This window comes from Ptychodera flava, chromosome 14 (genome assembly GCF_041260155.1).
Source record: "Ptychodera flava strain L36383 chromosome 14, AS_Pfla_20210202, whole genome shotgun sequence".
Lineage (NCBI taxonomy): Eukaryota > Metazoa > Hemichordata > Enteropneusta > Ptychoderidae > Ptychodera > Ptychodera flava.
The window spans coordinates 33,359,613-33,380,018 of NC_091941.1; the positions used below are offsets into that span (position 1 = coordinate 33,359,613).

Genomic DNA, 20,406 nt, shown 5'->3' on the forward strand with positions numbered 1-20,406 from the left:
ATGTTGCCGCGCCGCCCAAAACCAGGAGAGACCGAGGAAGACCTGCTTCTGTACCAAGAAGAATTTCTGGCCAAACAGGGAGAGACATCAGCAAAAATTGTGAAGAAGGGTGACAAGAGAAAGGCAGTTGGAGATGCGGGAGATGTCGCAAAGCCGACTTTGAAACGAGACGTTGTCACTCTTGGCGGAGGTACATTTAATTAAAACTTGCAAATGTGAATGTTGTTTCTCCAAAAATACAAATAGTTTGTTTATTTGCACCGTAGCTAAATACTGTAGGTATTTACATTTACATGCAGTGATGTAGCTGCACTGCAGTGCTGTAGCTCAAGGTTTTGCCTGGATGGATCGGATGGCAACACCAGGCAAAACCTCGAGCTACAGTACTGCAGCTAGCAGTGATGTCGACTGTAATTTTATCTAAAAATAAAAACAATAAAATTTGAAGTAGTGTAGTTTACGACCGCCGTATAACTTTGTATTACATACTCAATCATGACATTTCTTTCCATATACAATCAGTGTTTACAAGTAAAACAAAATGTTGTTACATGTAATGTATACAGGGTAATGATGTTTCATTATGGAGCTTTCTCCATATATTACAAGTAGTTTAAATAATGATAGTATCGGTAAGCATAAGTATTATACTAGTATCTCATCATATGCAGATATTCGTATGTTAGTTAATAAGGTGACAAAGTTTTACAGACTGTAAATGCATGATTCATGGACTTTAAACACAATGTTTCCATCAGTCTTTCAAGTTTTTTTTTTTATTCAGGTTTACCGACAGAAAAGCCTGATGATGACATTCCAAAGAAAAAGTCCAAGTTTAAAAGTCAAGGAAAAGCCGGAAAGGTAACATGTAATAGTATGTCAGTATTCCGGTTGCTATTTTCGTGGAACACTGCATACTTTCTTTAAATTATCATTGGATCCAGAAAAAGAACTTCACTTCATAGGCAACCTGTGAAAGATGAAGTATGTGAATAGGACTCTATAATTCAATTGCAAACTTTGTTGCTGTCATAAGCTACCTGCATGAAGTTGTTTTGTGTGGTTGACAGAGTATACAGATAAGATACATATACTTGGTAGTGTTGTTTTTTTTTGCATAAGTGACTTCTATGGCTCACTGCAAAAGGGATGTATGTAATTTTTGGTTAAAAGTGAGGATCGTCTTTGTTTTTTATCTTACAATTTAAATTTCCTTAAATAATGCATTATTCAAGAAATTTAATTTAAAAATATCTAAGGTGCATCAACTCGAAAATCAGTATGACAATTTCTTCAAAAGGTATACATTAAGTTGGTTTTAAATCTTTTTTGACTATTGTCCTAAATATGCTGAGAACTTCTATTATGCACCTCTTGTACCGAACTATCAATTTATCACTTGTGTTTATCCTTCATAGAAATCTGGCGTGTCTGGTTTGAGAGGAGAGAGAGTTCACATTGATTTAGACAATGATGAAGACATGCAAGAGGCAATGGACCGTAAGTACATGACTTTCAGAGAGTATGAATAGTCATCCATTAGAGTCAAAAGCCTTTATCCAATGTTTGAAATCTCAGCTTGTAATTCCTAAGCCCAGTGTCTGTCTTCACATAGAATTTCACTCTTCTGAAGGATCATTACAAAACTTGGTTTCTCACAAAGATAATTTGATGATGAAATTATATGTACATGCATATTTTTTGAGATGATCAAAGTTTGCTTTTTTTTCCTCATAGGACATGATGCTCACGTAACGTCAGTTTTATCAGACATCATGGTAAGCCTTTTAAGTGTTTGTATTGTACACAATATCTTTAGTGTTAGATGTATGACTTTGATAAATCTGCTGAAATACTTCATTGGTAGTACCACATGTGAAGTCACTTGAAATTGATAAGAGCATTGGAAGCAAAAGTAGAGTCTGTAAGTGAAGTGTTGTCAACAATCTTAATCATACTGACCACAGAGTAATAATAATAGTAATAACAATAATATTTAATTGCTTGCTTGTAAATATAGGATTTACATCACATTTATGGCAATAAAAGTGTAATACAAAAATAAGTTCAAATTTTTCTTTTGAATAATGAGACCAGTAGTTGTTGTTAGTTTGATTCTTGAAAAATGTTTTAGTTTTGTGAGTTAAATGTTGGCTTATATTTTGTTTCACTTTATAGGAAAGAGACACAAGGAATGTACCTGTGTACCTTCCAAGGTCCATGCAACAAGCATTTCCTACAGCCTTTCACAGAGGCAGTGTTGGAGACAGTAAGGTATAGTTCAGTTTTACAGAATTGTAACTGAACATAGGCAAAGCACATCACAATAACAACAGTTATATACAAACAATCTAAGACAACTACATTGTAGACTAGTAATACCTATTGTTTGAGTTTGAATTGGAGTGTTTAATGTTAGTCTTTGGGGCTTATAGGGACGTGTAATGACAGTCTTCTTGACAAGGAGCACTATCCTAAAATTGTTCTGGTTTTCCTTTGTCATTTTCTTTGGATCAAACGTTGGTAACGCTTTGATGTGGTTTTAATACCCTTAACATTGAAGGTACAGTGAAAGGGGAATTATGAGAAGTAAGTTTACTTAACCAAACAACATACTTGTATTCATAGCCTCACAGATTGCTCCCAATATCTACTAAATTTCGATCAGTAATTCTGATCTGTGTTTATAGCACTATACATGCCACTTTTTTAATATTTTTAGTTTACAGCTTTGTTAAAATCACGTATAGGAGATTCTAATAGCATTTCTAAATGGCCAATTTTTTTCTCAAATTTGTGCATGCAACTTTGTTTTCGTCATGTCATCACCAACAAAGACACACATCTGTTAGATATATCTGTTGTTATCCAATGAATGAAGTGTGAAGCATCTAGCTATTTTTAGTCCAAGGAGCTGTACCTCTTCCTCTATAATAACAATCTGTTCACCCCAATTCCCTGTAAATAGGTCCACAATCACCATTGATAACAATGGGTTTGGGCCAAACCATGGTGGAAAGAGGTACACCACCTTTGACTTGTTTCTATACAGGTGCATTGCCCTATGAAAATAATATTGATGTACCACAGTCCAGACATGCAAAGGTTAATCCATACTTCAATGGTCTTGGCCCAAATCCAGTGTTATCAATGATGATTATGGACTTGTTTACAGGGAGTTGAGGTTGAACAGGTTAGATCACTCTCTCAGAATAACAAGAGTGTATTGAATTAAAAACAACATTTGCCAACTTATTGAAAAGCAAAATTGTGCTGTGAGGGCAACATTATTTCCAATCCAAGGTCTGTATTAGGTTAATGTTTCTTGACGGTGTCTCCTGTATTTTCTATCTGAAGAGTGGAGCAGAACAAAGTAAAAAAGGGAAAACAAAAACTACTAGTTTGTTTGCTCAGCATTTTGCCAAATCTCTGCTTCATCGTTTGGTGTGACTGGTCAAATGAAACCAGTCATGGAGATTGATCAAACCATCCCTAAAGATACTCTACAGAAAGATGTAGTTTCTATGGAAATGGATACGTCAGAAGATATGGAGGTAGAGGTTACAGAATTTAGCAAACCGCCAACATTACCAGGTCAGTGTCTTTCTTGATTTCAAAATTGTATTTTCACCCACATCTTTCTGCATGTGAATTCAGCCACATTTTCAAAAATTAAAGGGTTATACAAACTCATGGTAGAAAAAGGGCCAATGAACACCTAATTATGTCCATCAGGTCTCTACTTTCATGAAATTTTTGAAGTTTTGAAAATTTTGTTTACACACTTCAGTTTTGATTACCAAATGAGGTTCTCTTAAATATGTGTTTATGAAGTTGTCCTAAAATTTGTATTTAGGTGTTATGAGCGAATTTGTGCTTATGGAGTTATCCTGAATTTGTAGATAGGTTTTACAAGAGAATTTCCAATACTGAGTCATAATATTGAACGAATATCATCGTATTGACACATTTGTGCCATTTTAACAGTTATTTATTTATTTGTTTGTTTGATTGTGATTTAGACTGTAAATTATACTTATTTTTGCTTACTGGTATGTGTTATGTGTATCTGTTATCATTACTCACTATTGCAGCAGTGAGTCACAAAGGCATTGGTAATGAAGAAGCCATGAAAATACACCAAGAAAATTTGGCCAAAATGGCTGACATGTCTGAGCAGGAGATTTTGGCAGAGCAGGCAAAGCTGCAGTCAATGTTAGGTAGGTTGTAGGTGTCTTCAATATTAAAATCTTAACTCATGTTTGTGAACATATGAAAAAAGAAGGAGAACTAATGAAGTGAACAAGATTTATACATATTACAACTTCTACAATTAGCAGCGCAAGTTCTTGCGGAAGAAGCAAGTACTTCATAAAATGTCAAAGAACATTATGTTAAACTTTTAATTAACTGTATGTTCACTCTTGAGAATGACATAATTGTGAATATGTTATTGAAGTAATGCATAAATTTCTTGGCTCAGATCAGTGTTTTGTTATTCTGAAAAGTTCAAACTTCTAGTTCCTATTACTAGTAGGCATAGGGTATGGCAATTTCGATGAAAAGGTCTGTTTAGTGTTCCCACAGAACAAACTAGGAATTCAGGTGGACAGAGATACAATCGAAACCTAATGCGTAAACCATTGTAGAAATACAAGCATTCCAGTGCAGATGTATGCTTTTGTTTTTACATGTACCACAATCATAGAATTTCTTTTTTTACCTCATGTGGATAGAACTCTGAAATACATATCCATGTTGTCATTTAGTTCTTGGTTAAGCCTATTGATATCGTGATAAATAATGTTGAAGAAATTAAAGGAGGAGAATAGTTGGTAAGTGTCCAAGCTGAGAAATCATCATTTGCTATTGGCTATTCATGCATCAGTCAGGTATTTGTGAACAGAGACAGTGCCATCTGATATCACACTGACAGAACTCTGTTCTCACTCTGTCTTCAGATCCAAAACTTGTGGAATTTCTGACATCAAGAAGCAAAAAAGCTACCACAACTGACATACATACAGAAGTCAAAACAGAAAATACAAAACAAGAAATTGAAAGTGGTGACACTGCAATGGTGACTGAGAGTCCAGTGGAAGAAGCAAAGCAAGCCCAACAAGGTGAAAAAATATGTAATTTAATCTGCTGATATCAATTGTGATCTACTTTTCACTTTTTTTCATCAAGATTTTCACAAAAAGTTAACTAATTGACCATTTTAAATTCTATCAGTAGACTATTTCATGCCAAAGGTTACTGGTGGCATGATTTTATTTGACTGCATCCTATGTCAGAGTGACTTAAATGCCATTGTGAAGTGATGGTTAACGTACATGAACTATGACGTGCTGAATGTAAAACAAATTATGACTTAGACGTAGCTTCAGCTGAATAGCTTGATGTTGTATCAAAATGGCAAACGAAATTAATGTACAATGTACGACTCACATCCAAAATGTGCACAATAATATTTCATTTATATTGTTATATGCCAGTAAAAGTATTGTTATATGAGGAAACCTTTATGGCCCTGATGTGTTTTGGCACCCTCAATCATTTGGCAAAAATACCTTCCCAAGGTCAAGCCCTTCTGCCGTACAATATGCATCAAAATACATATCAGGGCTGTCAAAAAATATCATAGTTTAGACAAAAGATCAAACCAAGAAGACACCTTACTCCATCCATACCTGATACCAATCAAAGTGTTGACAGTTTAACTCCTCAAAGATCACCATCTATTTCTTTCACACTACCTTAGAAGTTAAAATGCCCCTAGAACCAAAGAAGGAGTGGGTCAACATGGACACAGTGGAAAAAGAGAAAATGGAATGGATGCAGGAAGTTCCCAAACCTAAACCTGGAGAGAAGAAGATTGGAATCCAGGCTAGATTTGATCTGCAGGGTCATGTGATCAGCCGGGATGCAGATGTACCAATGAGAGAGGGATTGCATCACCATGGTGAAGAACCTGAAGTGAGTTCCCGTATCTTTTTTGTTCCTTCATTTTCTGTACAAACAGGGACATGTACAGGTACATAGATACACACAGTACTTACTATGGTTGGAAACATACATGTAGGGATGTTACATTATAAAACAGAGAAAGTGACAATGTAGGAGTATCATCAGCAGAGCTCAAAGAGAGTATTAATGAAAACTCAAATATTGAAAAATCAGTAAGTTGAATTTTTATCTGGGAAGCCAAACAGGTACTTTCTATATAGATCAAAATATTATTACCAAGTTTGTTTACTTCTAAAATGATGATCATCATGTCTCTCGATATTCTGACAGTGATTTGACATCATTGAAACTTCACCTGATTTTCAAGTGTGAAGTTTCCAAGCATGTGATTGAAAACTCTTATGTGAAATGATGGAGACTTAAATAATTTGTTTCACTTTTTCAGGCACCAGGATACACCCTGGAAGAATTATTTCATTTGAGTCGAAGTGCTGCAATGAATCAAAGAGTTATCAGTTTGCAAACTCTGGCTAAAGTTATTTACAATGTAAGTTCCAAAAATTCACAGCTAGATCCTAGACTGCCATGTTTTTACTTTGCCATATTATCACATCAAATATCCCCTCCAATTAAAAAATAATGGCACTAGGATTACCAGTTAATGTATGCACTTTCTGTGAAAATTGCTGCTCTGACTTCAGCTTGCTCAATAGTTCTACTCCAGAATAAAAAGGATGCTATGTGTTATACAGACTCAGTATACCCAAGGATGATGGTGGTGATAGTGATAGCAGTTCAAACAAACCCACATGTAAAAACACATATGGAAATACACATTTCTAAGCATGTTTGTGCGCATAGTGTTGTTTATACTGTGGTCCATTCGAATTCCGAGTTTAACCTATTGTTCTGTGTTCTCACATCCTAACAAAGCAAGTCATGAACTCTAACAATCTAATTTTTTAGCTCCCATAGCCATATGTATATATGGCAATGGAAGCTATTCTTATAGGCTAGGGAAATGTCTGTATGTCTGTATGTCTGTATGTCTGTATGTCTGTATGTCTGTCCGTCAACATCAAAAACTCCAAAACCGCTGTACATTTCATCTTGATATTTGGTGTGTACATGGATGATGGGCTGTAGATGAGATTTTGTTCAAATGAAGTTGTCATTGCCAAAAATATGCAAATTAAGTGAAAAAATGTAAAAACAGTCAAAATTGAAAAAACTCAATAACCACTGAGCAGATTACATGAAAAATTAGCATGTAAGTACTTTGGGCTGACATGAAATGATTGTGCACATCTTGGGTCAGTATCTTGGACTTGCTATTTTTCATGAATTTTTTTGTAATTTTCTCCCATTTTTGGTCAAAAAATCTCCTGCTCTGAAACCACAAGTCCGATTGATTTGAAACTTGGTATGGAAGTGCATAAGAGTGACCTTTCCCAAATTTGGGCAAATCGTGGTGAAATTTGCATATTTTTAATTTACACGTCCATAGACTCCCATGTATAAGGCAGATCTCCATAGACTCCCATGTATAAGGCCACGAAAAATAAAAATTTAGTTTCTCATTGTATTCATATTGCAAAAAGGATGCAGTGACAAAATTTTTAGTCCCAACGGATGAAGTCCAGTGAGCTTATAGATTGGGTCATGTCCGTCTGTTCGTCCATCCGTGAGTCCATCCGTTCACGCAGATATCTCGGATATTTTGACAAAATGTCATGTGACCTTGATGACCTTTGATCTCAAATATACATATTTGTCCATAACTCAGTAACCACAAGTGCTACCACCCTTCATATATGGTATGATGGGACACCTTATGACGCCACATATTGTACCTCATTAATTATGCACATATCTAATTTTGAGCGAGCCAATAGAGCTAGAGGTCTGATTTTTGGTATATAGGGATAACTTAGCAATACAATTTTTTTGACAAAATGTCACGTTACCTCGGTGACCTTTGACCTCAAATATACATATTTGTCCATAACTCAGTAACCACAAGTGCTACAGCCTTCATGTATGGTATGATGGGACACCTTATGACGCCACATATTGTACCTCATTAATTATGCGCATATCTAATTTTGAGCGAGCCAATAGAGCTAGAGGTCTGATTTTTGGTATATAGGGATAACTTAGCAATACAATTTTTTTTGACAAAATGTAACGTGACCTCGGTGACCTTTGACCTCAAATATACATATTTGTCCATAACTCAGTAACCACAAGTGCTACAGCCTTCATGTATGGTATGATGGGACACCTTATGACGCCACATATTGTACCTCATTAATTATGCACATATCTAATTTTGAGCGAGCCAATAGAGCTAGAGGTCTGATTTTTGGTATATAGGGATAACTTAGCAATACAATTTTTTTGACAAAATGTCACGTGACTTTGGTGACCTTTGACCTCAAATATACATATTTGTCCATAACTCAGTAACCACAAGTGCTACAGCCTTCATGTATGGTATGATGGGACACCTTATGACGCCACATATTGTACCTCATTAATTATGCGCATATCTAATTTTGAGCGAGCCAATAGAGCTAGAGGTCTGATTTTTTGGCATATAGGGATTAATTAGCAATATAATTTTTTTTTTCAAAATGTCATGTGACCTCGATGACCTTTGACCTTGATTATACATATATATATGCATATTTCAGTAACCACAAGTTCTATACCCTCCAATTTTGATAGGATATTAGACCTTAAGATTTCACATCTTGTACCTCATTTATAATGTGCATATGTATTTCTTGGCTGGCCAATACTGCTAGAGGTCTGATCTTTTTTCCTGATTTAGAACCATAACTTAGACATGCCTCATGTGTTTCAAATTGGGAACAACGACAGAGACCTATGTGCCCATAGATCTCAACATATACACTCCAGTGATACTTCTTAATGACCACATTTTCCTGCCCCATCAAGACTAATACTCCTATTACAAGTGGGGACTATGTCATTGTAAATGACTTGTTGAGTTAATGGTTGTATCACAGTATTCGATATATCTAATTCTGTATTTTTTCCATTTTATATTCTGAATAATTACATTAAACATATTTCACTGTCTCCAGTACATTACATTTAAGTATTTTCACTTCATGCACTTTATCCCTTTCACACATGTTCAAATATCTGACCAGAGAACAAACACTAAATAGTCCAGGATGGGAGCTACAGTGTCATTGAAGCTATTTTTTGTTTTTCCTCCTGGCCTTCAAACTAATAAAATTAAGGTATTGTAAATTTGTAAATTTTCCATCTTGATTTCAGTACAGGATAGATAACCTAGGAGGGAGACTTGGTGCTCCACTGATACCCAGACTGATAGATGCTGGTTTAGTTTTCATTCTCAGATGGTCCCTTGATGATAGCAGTGAGGCTGGTATTGCAGCTGCTGTGGATGGTTTCAAGTCATTGCTGGTACAACCAGCTGATGAGGTACATGTACCTGACATCTATAATTGATATTTATGCCAAGTACATCTACATGCAGGCAACTGTTTCTGTATCAAGTACACAGTTATGGATTTACATCAGTCTCAAAGTCAACATTTTGAACAAATGTATTGTGCCCCAATAAACATAAAATCCCAAGACAGTGTAACATATTACTTGTAAAAATATTTGCTGCATGTCTAGGACAGACGTGTGGGTGAATATGTGATGACATTTTGTGACAACGTTTTACCAGTTCCCCAATTGTAAATATAGGTGCTGTATAACAATGAGTCAAAAAACTCACTACTTCTCTAATTCTGTGGAAAAATCTATTTACAATTTTTATTTATTACTGATGATCATGCTTTTACAGAAACATCACCTTGCACTTCATGAGAATGCTGTTTCCTCTTTCAGGAGTGTCTTGATAAAGTGTTTCCATGGTACCGAGGACATGAGATGCATCCTATGGTTCCCACTGAAAATGATGATGAAGATGATGAGGATGATCCAGAAGACAAAAATGACAAAAATAAACATGAAACGGAATTACTGGAGCAAGATATCATCAAGGTATCTGTCGTGTGTCATTTTAGAGTCTGATGTTGTCAGTATTTTATTTTTCAAAGACATCTAAGATTGTTGCTAAACATTAACACATTGAAACTGGATTACTACATCAAGAGTTTAATTGTGTTAATTTTTGCATAATGAATAGAGACACAATGCACTTCTTACTAGTACTAATGATAAATAAATGTGTGTTACGTGCAGAGAAAACGAACAAAAGGGTGAACTCAGCAGTTAACGTTTAAACAAAATTTATTACGAAAATAAAACTAATTGCTAAGTTAGGGATAGAGTACAAGCTTTAAAAGTGTACAGACTACTTATCTCAGCTGGGACGGCAAAGCTCCAGTCTCAGAGTTGTAACAGTCAGTTGGATGAATGAACAGTCCTTGCAGGCTTGAAGCTGCAAAAGTCCACAGTATAAATCCAGCGTTGGCAGTGAAGGTCTTGAAAAGTCTTGAGAATGACTACTGCTGGAGTTTAGTAACACACAAGAGACACGATCCCAAAAGTCTGACTGAAAGCTTGAGCACGTCCCTTTTATAAAGGCATATAAGAACAATCTAGAACTTTTATTGACATGCTAATTACTGTTCTAAAATTATCTCCCTTACACAACTAATCAACTTTCCAGAACATTCCAAACATGACTAATTGAATTCAAGGTTGTGAGGTCATCAAGGGCAGTGACCTTGGGAATGTTCTAGACTAATTGAACTCAGGTCATGATGAGTGTGGGGGAAATGACCTACATAACACACCCCCTCTTCAAAAAAAGAAAATTTTTCAAAGAAAAATCTTTCTTTTGCAAATGTAATCTTGAAAAAGATTAAGTACTCAAATTTGTTTTACTCTAAAGTAAAATTTCTTGAAAGTGAACAACAATAAACTCTAAATACGAGAGAGACAGTCTGCAATTAAATTGTCTCTGCCTTTGATATGTCTAATGTCAAGATTAAACTCCTGTAACATTAAACTCCATCTTAGCAATCTCTGATTTTTGCCTTTAAATTTCTGCAGAAAAACAAGAGGGTTGTGATCAATATAAACCACTATTGGCTGATTTGAAGAAGTAACATAAACTTCAAAATGCTGTAAAGCTAATATCAAAGATAAACACTCTTTTTCAATTGTAGAGTAGTTTCTCTGAGATTTGTTAAACTTTGTGTGAAAAGTAGCAAACAGGATGTCCCATGACTATCTTCTTGCAATTTGTTGTTGGAAACTTGAAATGGCACTGAATTTGGCATAAAGTATGCACGGCAAAGTCCGGTTATTTTTACTGAGTTCGATAAAGTCATTGTTCGGCAAATACTTGGCTTCCTCCTGGAGATATTCCGCTTTCGCAGGATTCAGTCCGTCTGGATGTTGTTCCACTGGATTACTGTCGCAGACATCTTCGTTGTGGTAGATGATGTTTGTCCTCGTTGGAACATCTTGGAACAAATGTTCATGGATTGGTTCTTTCAGCTGTGTTGGTGTTCTGGCTGGAGGTGTGCCAACTTTGTAGACTCCAGCTTCTCCAGGATTTCTGAGTTCTGAAGCTTGACCGAGCCCAGCTTTGAGTTAGAGTATTTTCACTCAAGTCAGTTTCAGTATCACTATCTTCATAATGGTTTGAACTGACTGCACTGACAGGCTGAGTTATAGTAGGATTATCCCTATCCAAATATGGCTTAAGCATATTTATGTGACATAGCTGTTTTTGTTTTCGCCTGTCAGGTGTTATTATGATGTAATTTAAATCACTTAATTTCTTATCAATTAGGTATGGCCCAAAGTAACGAGCATGGAGTGGTTTGCCAGGAATTGGAAGTAGAACAAGAACTTTTTGACCTGGTTCAAACTTCCGTTTTGAGGTGCTTTTATCATATTTGGTTTTCATTGACTGCTGAGATGACTCAAGATTTTCTCTGGCTAATTCACATGCTTTAGAGAGTTTGTACGAAAATCTGACACATATTGCAAAATATTCAGACAATCATCATCATCTGATAGGAATTTCTCTTTAACGAGCTTAAGTGGGCCACGGACTGTATGTCCAAATACAAGCTCAAATGGGCTAAAACCAAGAGACTCTTGAATTGACTCTCTAACAGCAAAGAGCAAAAAATGAATTCCTTCATCCCACTGCTTCTCTGTGTCAAAACAGTAGGTCCTAATCATGTTTTTCAAAGTTTGATGAAAATCGCTCAAGAGCACCCTGACTTTCTGGATGATAGGCGGATGACCTATACTGTTTAATGCCTAGCTGATCCATTACTTGTTGAAAAATACCAGACATAAAGTTTGAGCCTTGATCGGACTGGACACATTTGGGGAGGCCAAATAAAGTGAAAAATTGACTAAAGCTCTCACTATAGTCTTTGTCTTTATGTTTCTCAGTGGTATGGCTTCTGGGAACCGAGTTGATGTACACATTATTGTCAGCATGTACTCATTTCCTGATCTTGTTTTTGGTAGGGGCCCAACACAGTCTATTAGTATCCTACTAAATGGTTCTTGAAATGCAGGAATTGGCTGTAAAGGGGCCTTTGGAATGGTCTGATTTGGCTTTCCTACCATTTGACATGTGTGACAAGTTTTACAGAAATGTGTTACATCCTGCCTGAGATTAGGCCAATAAAAGTGACTGAGAATTTTATGATAAGTTTTCCTTACTCCCAATGACCAGCCCAGGGCGTTTCATGGGCCAGACACAATATTTCAGCACGATAGGGCTTTGGAACCACAATTTGATGTTTTATAGCCCAGTCGTCATCAACCAAAACGTCTGGAGGTCTCCATTTACGCATGAGAATACCAGACTTTGTATAATAGGAAACAGAGCTATCTGAAGTTTTACCTTCATCATCTACCCTGTCAAACAAAGACAAAATATCTGGGTCTTTGTGTTGTTCTGCAATGAGATTTGATCTAGAAAATGTCTGACTTTGGTCAGCAGAAGTTTTACTGGAAGTTTCAAATCCACGAGGGATAACGGAATGCTCCGTGTCAAACACCTGACTGAGAAAGGTGTCATTTAAGTCAACATCTGTGACATTATTTTTGAGAGTATTTTGATTCTCAGAAGTTTTCTTTGACATGGCTCGAGTAATGGCACATGATGGGAAAAGGCCGGGAATGTCTTCCTCTATTGGCTCTGGATTTTGATCTAAACTAGGATTATCAGTCACAAATGGATTAGTAATGACCTTGTCCCCAGCAAGGTCGTTTCCAAGAAGAAGGTGAATCCCTTCAAAAGGCAAAAAAGGCCTAATACCTAAAGTCACAGGTCCAGAAACAAAGTCCGAAGACAAATAGACATTATTGAGAGGAACAGGAATGTAATCCCTACAATCTTTCCCCTTAGTATTAAGAACTTTAAAACCTGAAAATGACTTTTCAGAAAATGGCAGGGTCTCTGCCAACAAAAGAGACTGGGCATTCCCGGTATCTCTTGAAATTTGACAGGGGTAGCAGAAACAAATCACTAGAAAGTGATACAGAACCATTATGAATAAACGGTTCGAAAATACCCGCAATGCTATCTTGAGAAGACTTGACCTTGACCTTATTGATTATGGATAAAAGGGAGTCAACCTTAGAAAGTGTGTTGCACACTTTATTAAACTTTAATTGAGATGATGAAGAAATAAAGCCGTTGGCTTAGATCCACTTTGACCACTTTGACCTTCACGTTTTCTTTTCAATTTGAAACACTCTGACATTAAATGGCCGTCTTTCTTACAATAATTACAAGAAAGTGTACCGAACTGTTTGTCGAGGAGATTGAGACTTGGGATCTGATGATGTGGGAGTGTTACTTGAACTCTGTGAACTGTTGTCATTTGATTTTCTACTCTCCTTTGAAAAATTCTTGGATGAAAAGGAGGAGTTAAATTTACCTGCATTGTTTCTGTATGAAAAGGACTGGGATGGTTTGCTGAGAAATGAAGATTTGTGGGTCAATGAATAATCATCGGCCAAACGTGCAGCAACCTCTAATGTATCTGCCTTTTGTTCATTGATAAACGTCTTGATGTCACTCCGGATGCACCTTTTAAATTCCTCAATCAAAACAAGTTGTCGTAATTTGTCATAATTCTGACTGACCTTTTCAGAAAAGCACAACGGTCAAACAGTTGTTCTTTTGTTCGAGCAATTCAACGTAAGTTTGATCTTTCACCTTCTCACAATCCCTAAATTTCTGACGGTAAGCTTCAGGCACCAACTCATAACCCTTGAGAATTAATTCCTTCACAGAATCATAATCTGAAGCCTGCTCTACTGACAACTGAATGTAAATTTCTCTGGCTTTACCCACCAAAGCACTCTGCAAAAGCATAGACCAGGACTCCTTAGGCCAATTCAGACTCTGAGCAATTTTCTCAAAATGGAGAAAATATTTATCAACATCCTTTTCTTGGAAAGGGGGAACTAACCTGAAATGCTTAGTGATGTCAAAATTGTCTGAAGGGAAGAATTTTCCTGACTTTCCAAGCTCTAAACGTCATTTCTAACTGCAGTCGGTGTTCAGCTAATTCTCTTTCCTTTTCTTTTTCCTCTCTTTCTTTCTCCCTTTGTCTTTCTTCCATTTGCAATTCTTTTTCTTTCATTTCCAATTCCCTCTCTTTCTGTCTTTCTTCCATTTCTAATCTTTCCTGCCTTTCTTTTTCTTTCTGTCTTTCTCCATTTGCAATTCTTTTCTTTCATTTGTAATTGCATTTGTATTTTTTCTTTTTCTAATGCCAATTTTTTAAGCTCCAAATCTGCCTGAATTTCTAATTCTAATTTTTTGAGTTCGAAGGAAGACTCAGGCTCATAATCTTTTAAGGCAGACTCTTCAAATGGCCAGAATTAACTAATGTTTTGCAATCTTGAATTGAATTTCTCGCTTGCGCATAGATCTTTTGACTTCTACTTTAAGGAAATTGGCCAGTGCAATGAGGTTGTCCTTTTTGAGGGAATCAAATGCGTCCTGATCAAGGTCATCCATAAATTCGTCTGGCTTGAATTCCGCCATGATTGAATTTCGCTGAGTTCACAGTATACAGTAGTTTTGAAAAGGCTGTCAAAATTTGGCAAACGGCTCAAAATATTCGTATCCCGGACAAGCCCCCAATTTTGTTACGTGAGAGAAAACGAACAAAAGGTGAACTCAGCAGTTAACGTTTTAAACAAATTTATTACGAAAATAAAACTAATTGCTAAGTCAGGGATAGAGTACAAGCTTTAAAAGTGTACAGACTACTTATCTCAGCTGGGACGGCAAAGCTCCAGTCTCAGAGTTGTAACAGTCAGTTGGATGAATGAACAGTCCTTGCAGGCTTGAAGCTGCACAAAGTCCACAGTATAAATCCAGCGTTGGCAGTGAAGGTCTTGAAAAGTCTTGAGAATGACTACTGCTGGAGTTTAGTAACACACAAGAGACACGATCCCAAAAGTCTGACTGAAAGCTGAGCGCGTCCCTTTTATAAAGGCATATAAGAACAATCTAGAACTTTTATTGACATGCTAATTACTGTTCTAAAATTATCTCCCTTACACAACTAATCAACTTTCCAGAACATTCCAAACATGACTAATTGAATTCAAGGTTGTGAGGTCATCAAGGGCAGTGACCTTGGGAATGTTCTAGACTAATTGAACTCAGGTCATGATGAGTGTGGGGAAATGACCTACATAACAATGTGTGTTCATATATTTATAATTTCTATTTACTAGAGATTCGATGTTGATAATTATACGCTATTGAGCAGATATTCATTACATATAATGTTTGACATGAATGTTATGCAGTATGTGCAGATGTTTTCCCATTTCCTTTCTTGTTTTCAGGGTTTACTCAAGATGAAGTTCCTCGAGAGAATTCGATACATCCTAGAGGTTTGCAGGCCAGCTCCAACAGTGGTGGTTAACATCATACAAGTACTGACAAGAATTGCCCGGCACTCACCAGAATCTTGTCATGAAATCATGAAATGTCCAAGACTGATGAACACACTGTTCTCTTCCTTCCTGCCGACAACATGGAAACCAACAGGTGAGTGGAATTTTAGTACCTTACATAAGTATCAAACTCCATGATACAGATGTCATGTGGGTTTTGGTCCGGTAATGACATTGTAGAAATGTAATTCATATAGTGGTTTACATCAAACCCTTGTAAATACAGGAACTTGACATACTGTCTTGATTGAGCAGTTGCCAACACTGTCAGGTGTAATTATCATCTAGGCGGTGATATCAGTCAATATTACATTCGATGTCAGAAATCAACTCAGCGAAGGTTGGAACATTGTCCGCAAGGTCACGCGTAATCAAAACAACACCACACATCCACACACATTCTGGTATTAAACTATCCAGAATGCATCTTTTGCAAGTGTTGTTGTTGTGTATCTGGTGGTTGTGTTCTGAGTATGTCTGACTTCCTTCCAGAGGATGTTTCAACTTTCGCAGAGTTGATTTCTTGTGATTGACTGATATTACCGCTAGACGATAGTTACTGTAAACCTAACAGTGTTTAAAACTCCTCAATTTAGACTGTACAGTATGTCTAAATTCTCATATTGTCAAAGATCGAACGCAAACCACTGTAATTTGTGTATTGTGTAACACAAAAACCTGAACATTTTCAAGATAGGAATTACTACATGTGGATAAAAAAATTAAGGTGATTTGTAGAAGTCAATTGTTCTTTATAGTAGTTACTGATAAACTTCAATAATGTTTTTGAAAAATGTTGATGTCTGTTAAACTTTTAAACTCAGTGATCTCTGGTATGGCATTGTCAGAGACTAATCAACAGTTGCTACCTTTAAGATATAGCATTCAAAGAGATGTATGTCAATGTGACATTTCCACCAAAGTTCTTATTATTAAGTTCAATTTGTAATATTTTACACAATACAGATGGTTCTGTGATGGAGAACATTTATGGTTACCCAGTCCGCCCAGTGTTAAAGTTAATAAGAGTAATCTGTTCAGCTGGTAGAAATATGGCAGCTATCCTTGTGAGTATGGTACAGGTTGTCATAGTTACCTGGTGTTTACAGTCTTTTGTTTGAGTTGTATCTAATTTGACAATTAAATTCATTTTAGAAGAGAATGTGTAAAATTTTATTCAATCAAATAAACTGTGCATATCATAATTTTGATTTACAATTTTGATATCTTCATGGAGACGAGACATTTTACTTCTTTGTCTTATATCAAATCAGTTTTCTCATCTTGACATCAGAACCATGACTTTTACAAACCTATGTTTATTATTTCAGTTGACAAAATACAACCTGATGTCAGTCATTGTCAGGTACACAACACAGGATCCCACGGACATGCAACTACAGATTGGTGAGGCGTACATGCTCAGTGTGGAGGCCTTCTACACATGGAAGGTCTGTATATCCTATGGCCTTGCAAGCAATTCCATATCAGAGCTCTACCCAGTGTTAATGCAGCATTTACAGTTGTTCCAGAGACTATCGGTGCTTCCAAGACCAGCCAGTGAGGGGAAGTCTACACAGGCCCTGTATGAGCTACAGTTGATGAGAAGTGCGGCTGTGGTAGGGTTGTTGGAGATGGCAGTCCATGTCGGTGCAACAGTGGCAGACTTGCAGTCTCAGCAATCAATGAGGTACAGCTGTGTGATAGAGGTGGAATAGACTAGAACATTGTACTTTGTCTCTGTGTGGTTTCTGTTGAACTCATCTGTTTTTACTTAGTGGTTTGCAGCTGTGCATGACATCCAATTTCCATATCCGGACACCAGAGGGCAGTTTCCTGATGAACATGCATAAAAAGGGCTGTGCCCAGGCTGCGTGTCTGTTTCCACTCAACAGTTTGTTAGTTTGTGTTGAGTTGATTTCCTTCCTTCACACATGCCACAACTATTGGTTCCACACTGCGGCAGGAAACACATATTCAGTTTACTTCCTTTGTTCATTCAAATACCACGCCATTATATGCATATGTGCCTCACATTCTATCAGTTTATTTATTTGACTTTCCATGCATATGGTGGTCACAAGCTGGAATAAGCACAACAGTATTTATTCCCAAGTGCATATATGATGCTCATTACCACAAATAAAAATCACAAGATGTTTCATTTGGATGTAGAGATTGCATATTGTTTGCGAGTACAAAGAACAGATACCAGTACTTCTGTGGAAACACTGAGGAGAGTATTATTTAGAGTGAAATTGAGTGTAATACGTGTGAATCTCTAACTCGTTAAGGATTGCTTTGCCAGGAGACTTGTCAGTGTCTGCTGAATTTACATAATACATCAAAAGATGAAAAGAGTATCCAATCCATAACCATAACATAAATGTTTTCATATTCTTTACATGCTAAGGCCCCAGGAAGATGAAAAAAACAGAATCCCAACCAATCCCGTCCATTGATTGGAGTCATGTGACTGGTCTGATAACACCAGTTGAATTGTGTTGTCAGAGATGGATGACAGAAATTACTCGCACTGATGAGCCATTGACAGACTGCGCCCTCACACTAGCCACCAGCTGTCTCAATTTCATAGTGGCTTTTTACACCAAAATTACACAGCAGGTTTGTGATTGAGTTTTATTTGTGCAACACAAACCAGAGTTTCAAGATGGAAAGGAGAGTGTAACAAAGAGTTAAACAATAGAAGACGTGTGAAAATAATTCTATGTTGAAAAATGTAGTATTGATTTGTGATTTTTCAATTTCAATTTTAAAATGGAAACATTAATTCTCAGTATCATCAATGAATGTGTCATTATAGAATAGACAAGAAATGGCTATTGTCTTTGTGATATGCCATTATTTACTGAAAATATTTCTTTCCACTTTAAAATCAGCCCATGTACAATGCAGTAGAAGTTCTACAACACATTGAGAAGTTAGTTGAAAACTTGCTTGTGCCATTCATGAAGTCTGGAAATTTTTACACTTATGTCATAAATCTAAGGTGGGTTCATGTATTTTTACACTTGTTTGTATTTCATTTCTCATAACAATTATGCATTTCAGGTTTGCTTTGATTACTTTCACAAGTATTTTATGTTATAAAGATTAAATATTCATGAACACATTTACAACTGTTGTGCCATTTATTCATAAAAAAATTGTGTAAGTGATCTAAATTAAGTTTCAACTTTCATTTCTTGTTTCATTCATATAAAAGTAATTTTATACAGATATAATCAGACTACAAGTTGTTTCGGAAGTTTCAAATCTGCAAAAGGCAACACATTTCGTTACAATGGTGGCTAGAGTAAAAGAGGTGTATATGTATATTGTGTACTTATTAGGGATTTTTGGTACACGCTTGAAGCCTTTGTTTTAGTCAGTGGTTGGGTAAAATCTGAGTGTCATATATTGTAAGTTAGTCATCAGAAATGGCATTAATGAACATTGGCAGTGAACCAGTGGTAATTGTAATTGCATGGGGAATTGTTCCTATGAATCTGCAAAATCTTGTCTCATTCTCTCTTGTTTTTCATGATTTAACAAATTACAGTAGTAGCCTAGTGACAAGTAAAGTTACAGTGTATGGGTCCGAGTTTTGCCAAAATAACATAAATCGAATATTAGTAAATTCTGAAACTGAGTAGCAAAGCAATTTTGATAGGTTAGTGTATTTATACATGTACAGACATTTTCATTTCTATAATCTGGAAATGGGTAAATGATCATCTCAGTCTGAAGAACAAAAATTTGTCGTTCACAAAACTTTCTCAATTAAATATTGCAATGTATCTCATAGACACAACTATATGTGTAAAAAGTATTTGCTTTAACTAAATGGAGTGGTTCTGTTTGTATTCACCTAGGACATACTCTTCATACAAAGAAGATGAGTCTGTGATGTCAATGAAGACAGGATGCAAGTCACTGCCAGATTTGCGATGTCATCCTTTGGATGAGAGACAACATCCATGTATCCAGGAACATTCACCGTTTGGTTTCATGGCTGCATACATCAGACTAGTGTACATATGGTCCAAGATGCACAAAGGAATCGCTGCAAAGGTACTGGACATTTGGATTTAATTATCTATTCATTTAACAAAAAGCCAGTCAGACAATAGCGTATATGCTTTATTCATGTAGCATACAAATCAATTCAGAAACAGTGATAGGAAATACTGTGTGTACGTGTCAGTCTCAAAAAAGTGACAAAGCAGTGATAAAAGGAAATCTAAACTAATAACAAAAACGGAAGTTTTTCTTTTGTGTCAAAGGTTTTCACACTTTCATTTCACAGTTCATATCTTTCATTTCACAGTTCATATCTACAAATATAAACAAAACTAGGGAACGTGATCGTAAAATTCTGGTGGCAAGTGACACAGTTAACTTCTTCAGTCAGTAAGGGTCTCTATAATGTTGAAAATCAGTTTGCTGTAATAC

The 20,406-nt window shown here is 36.2% G+C and overlaps 3 protein-coding genes across 3 annotated transcripts in view; 2 read left to right on the forward strand and 1 right to left on the reverse strand.

Moving 5' to 3' along the window:
• On the forward strand, nt 1-18,961 carry LOC139148822 (RNA polymerase II-associated protein 1-like). The gene is made up of 17 exons (XM_070720254.1): nt 1-190; nt 785-861; nt 1,419-1,500; nt 1,738-1,778; nt 2,179-2,269; nt 3,415-3,594; nt 4,095-4,220; nt 4,962-5,123; nt 5,765-5,979; nt 6,416-6,517; nt 9,283-9,450; nt 9,868-10,023; nt 15,841-16,045; nt 16,918-17,018; nt 17,283-17,641; nt 18,365-18,576; nt 18,852-18,961. Exons 1-16 carry the CDS (start codon nt 1-3, stop codon nt 18,411-18,413), a joined length of 2,304 nt encoding a protein of 767 aa, XP_070576355.1. The 3' UTR covers nt 18,414-18,576; nt 18,852-18,961.
• The window catches only part of LOC139150238 (protein shisa-5-like), a 192,253-nt gene that overhangs the window by 59,869 nt on the left and 111,978 nt on the right, over nt 1-20,406 (reverse strand). The window lies entirely within an intron of this gene.
• Nucleotides 18,469-20,406, forward strand: part of LOC139148823 (RNA polymerase II-associated protein 1-like) — a 13,960-nt gene continuing 12,022 nt past the window's right edge. Inside the window, exons 1-3 of the mRNA XM_070720255.1 lie at nt 18,469-18,576; nt 18,852-18,961; nt 19,827-20,025. Coding sequence (XP_070576356.1) covers nt 18,469-18,576; nt 18,852-18,961; nt 19,827-20,025 — 417 coding nt within the window. The remainder of the gene's footprint in view (nt 18,577-18,851; nt 18,962-19,826; nt 20,026-20,406) is intronic.

Coding starts and splice junctions, on each gene's coding strand:
- LOC139148822 (XM_070720254.1), top strand. CDS start 1: ATGTTGCCGCGCCGCCCAAAACCAGGAGAGACCGAGGAAGACCTGCTT. Junction 2,270..3,414: donor CAGAGGCAGTGTTGGAGACA/GTAAGGTATAGT, acceptor TTGTTTGCTCAG/CATTTTGCCAAATCTCTGCT. Junction 10,024..15,840: donor TGGAGCAAGATATCATCAAG/GTATCTGTCGTG, acceptor TCTTGTTTTCAG/GGTTTACTCAAGATGAAGTT.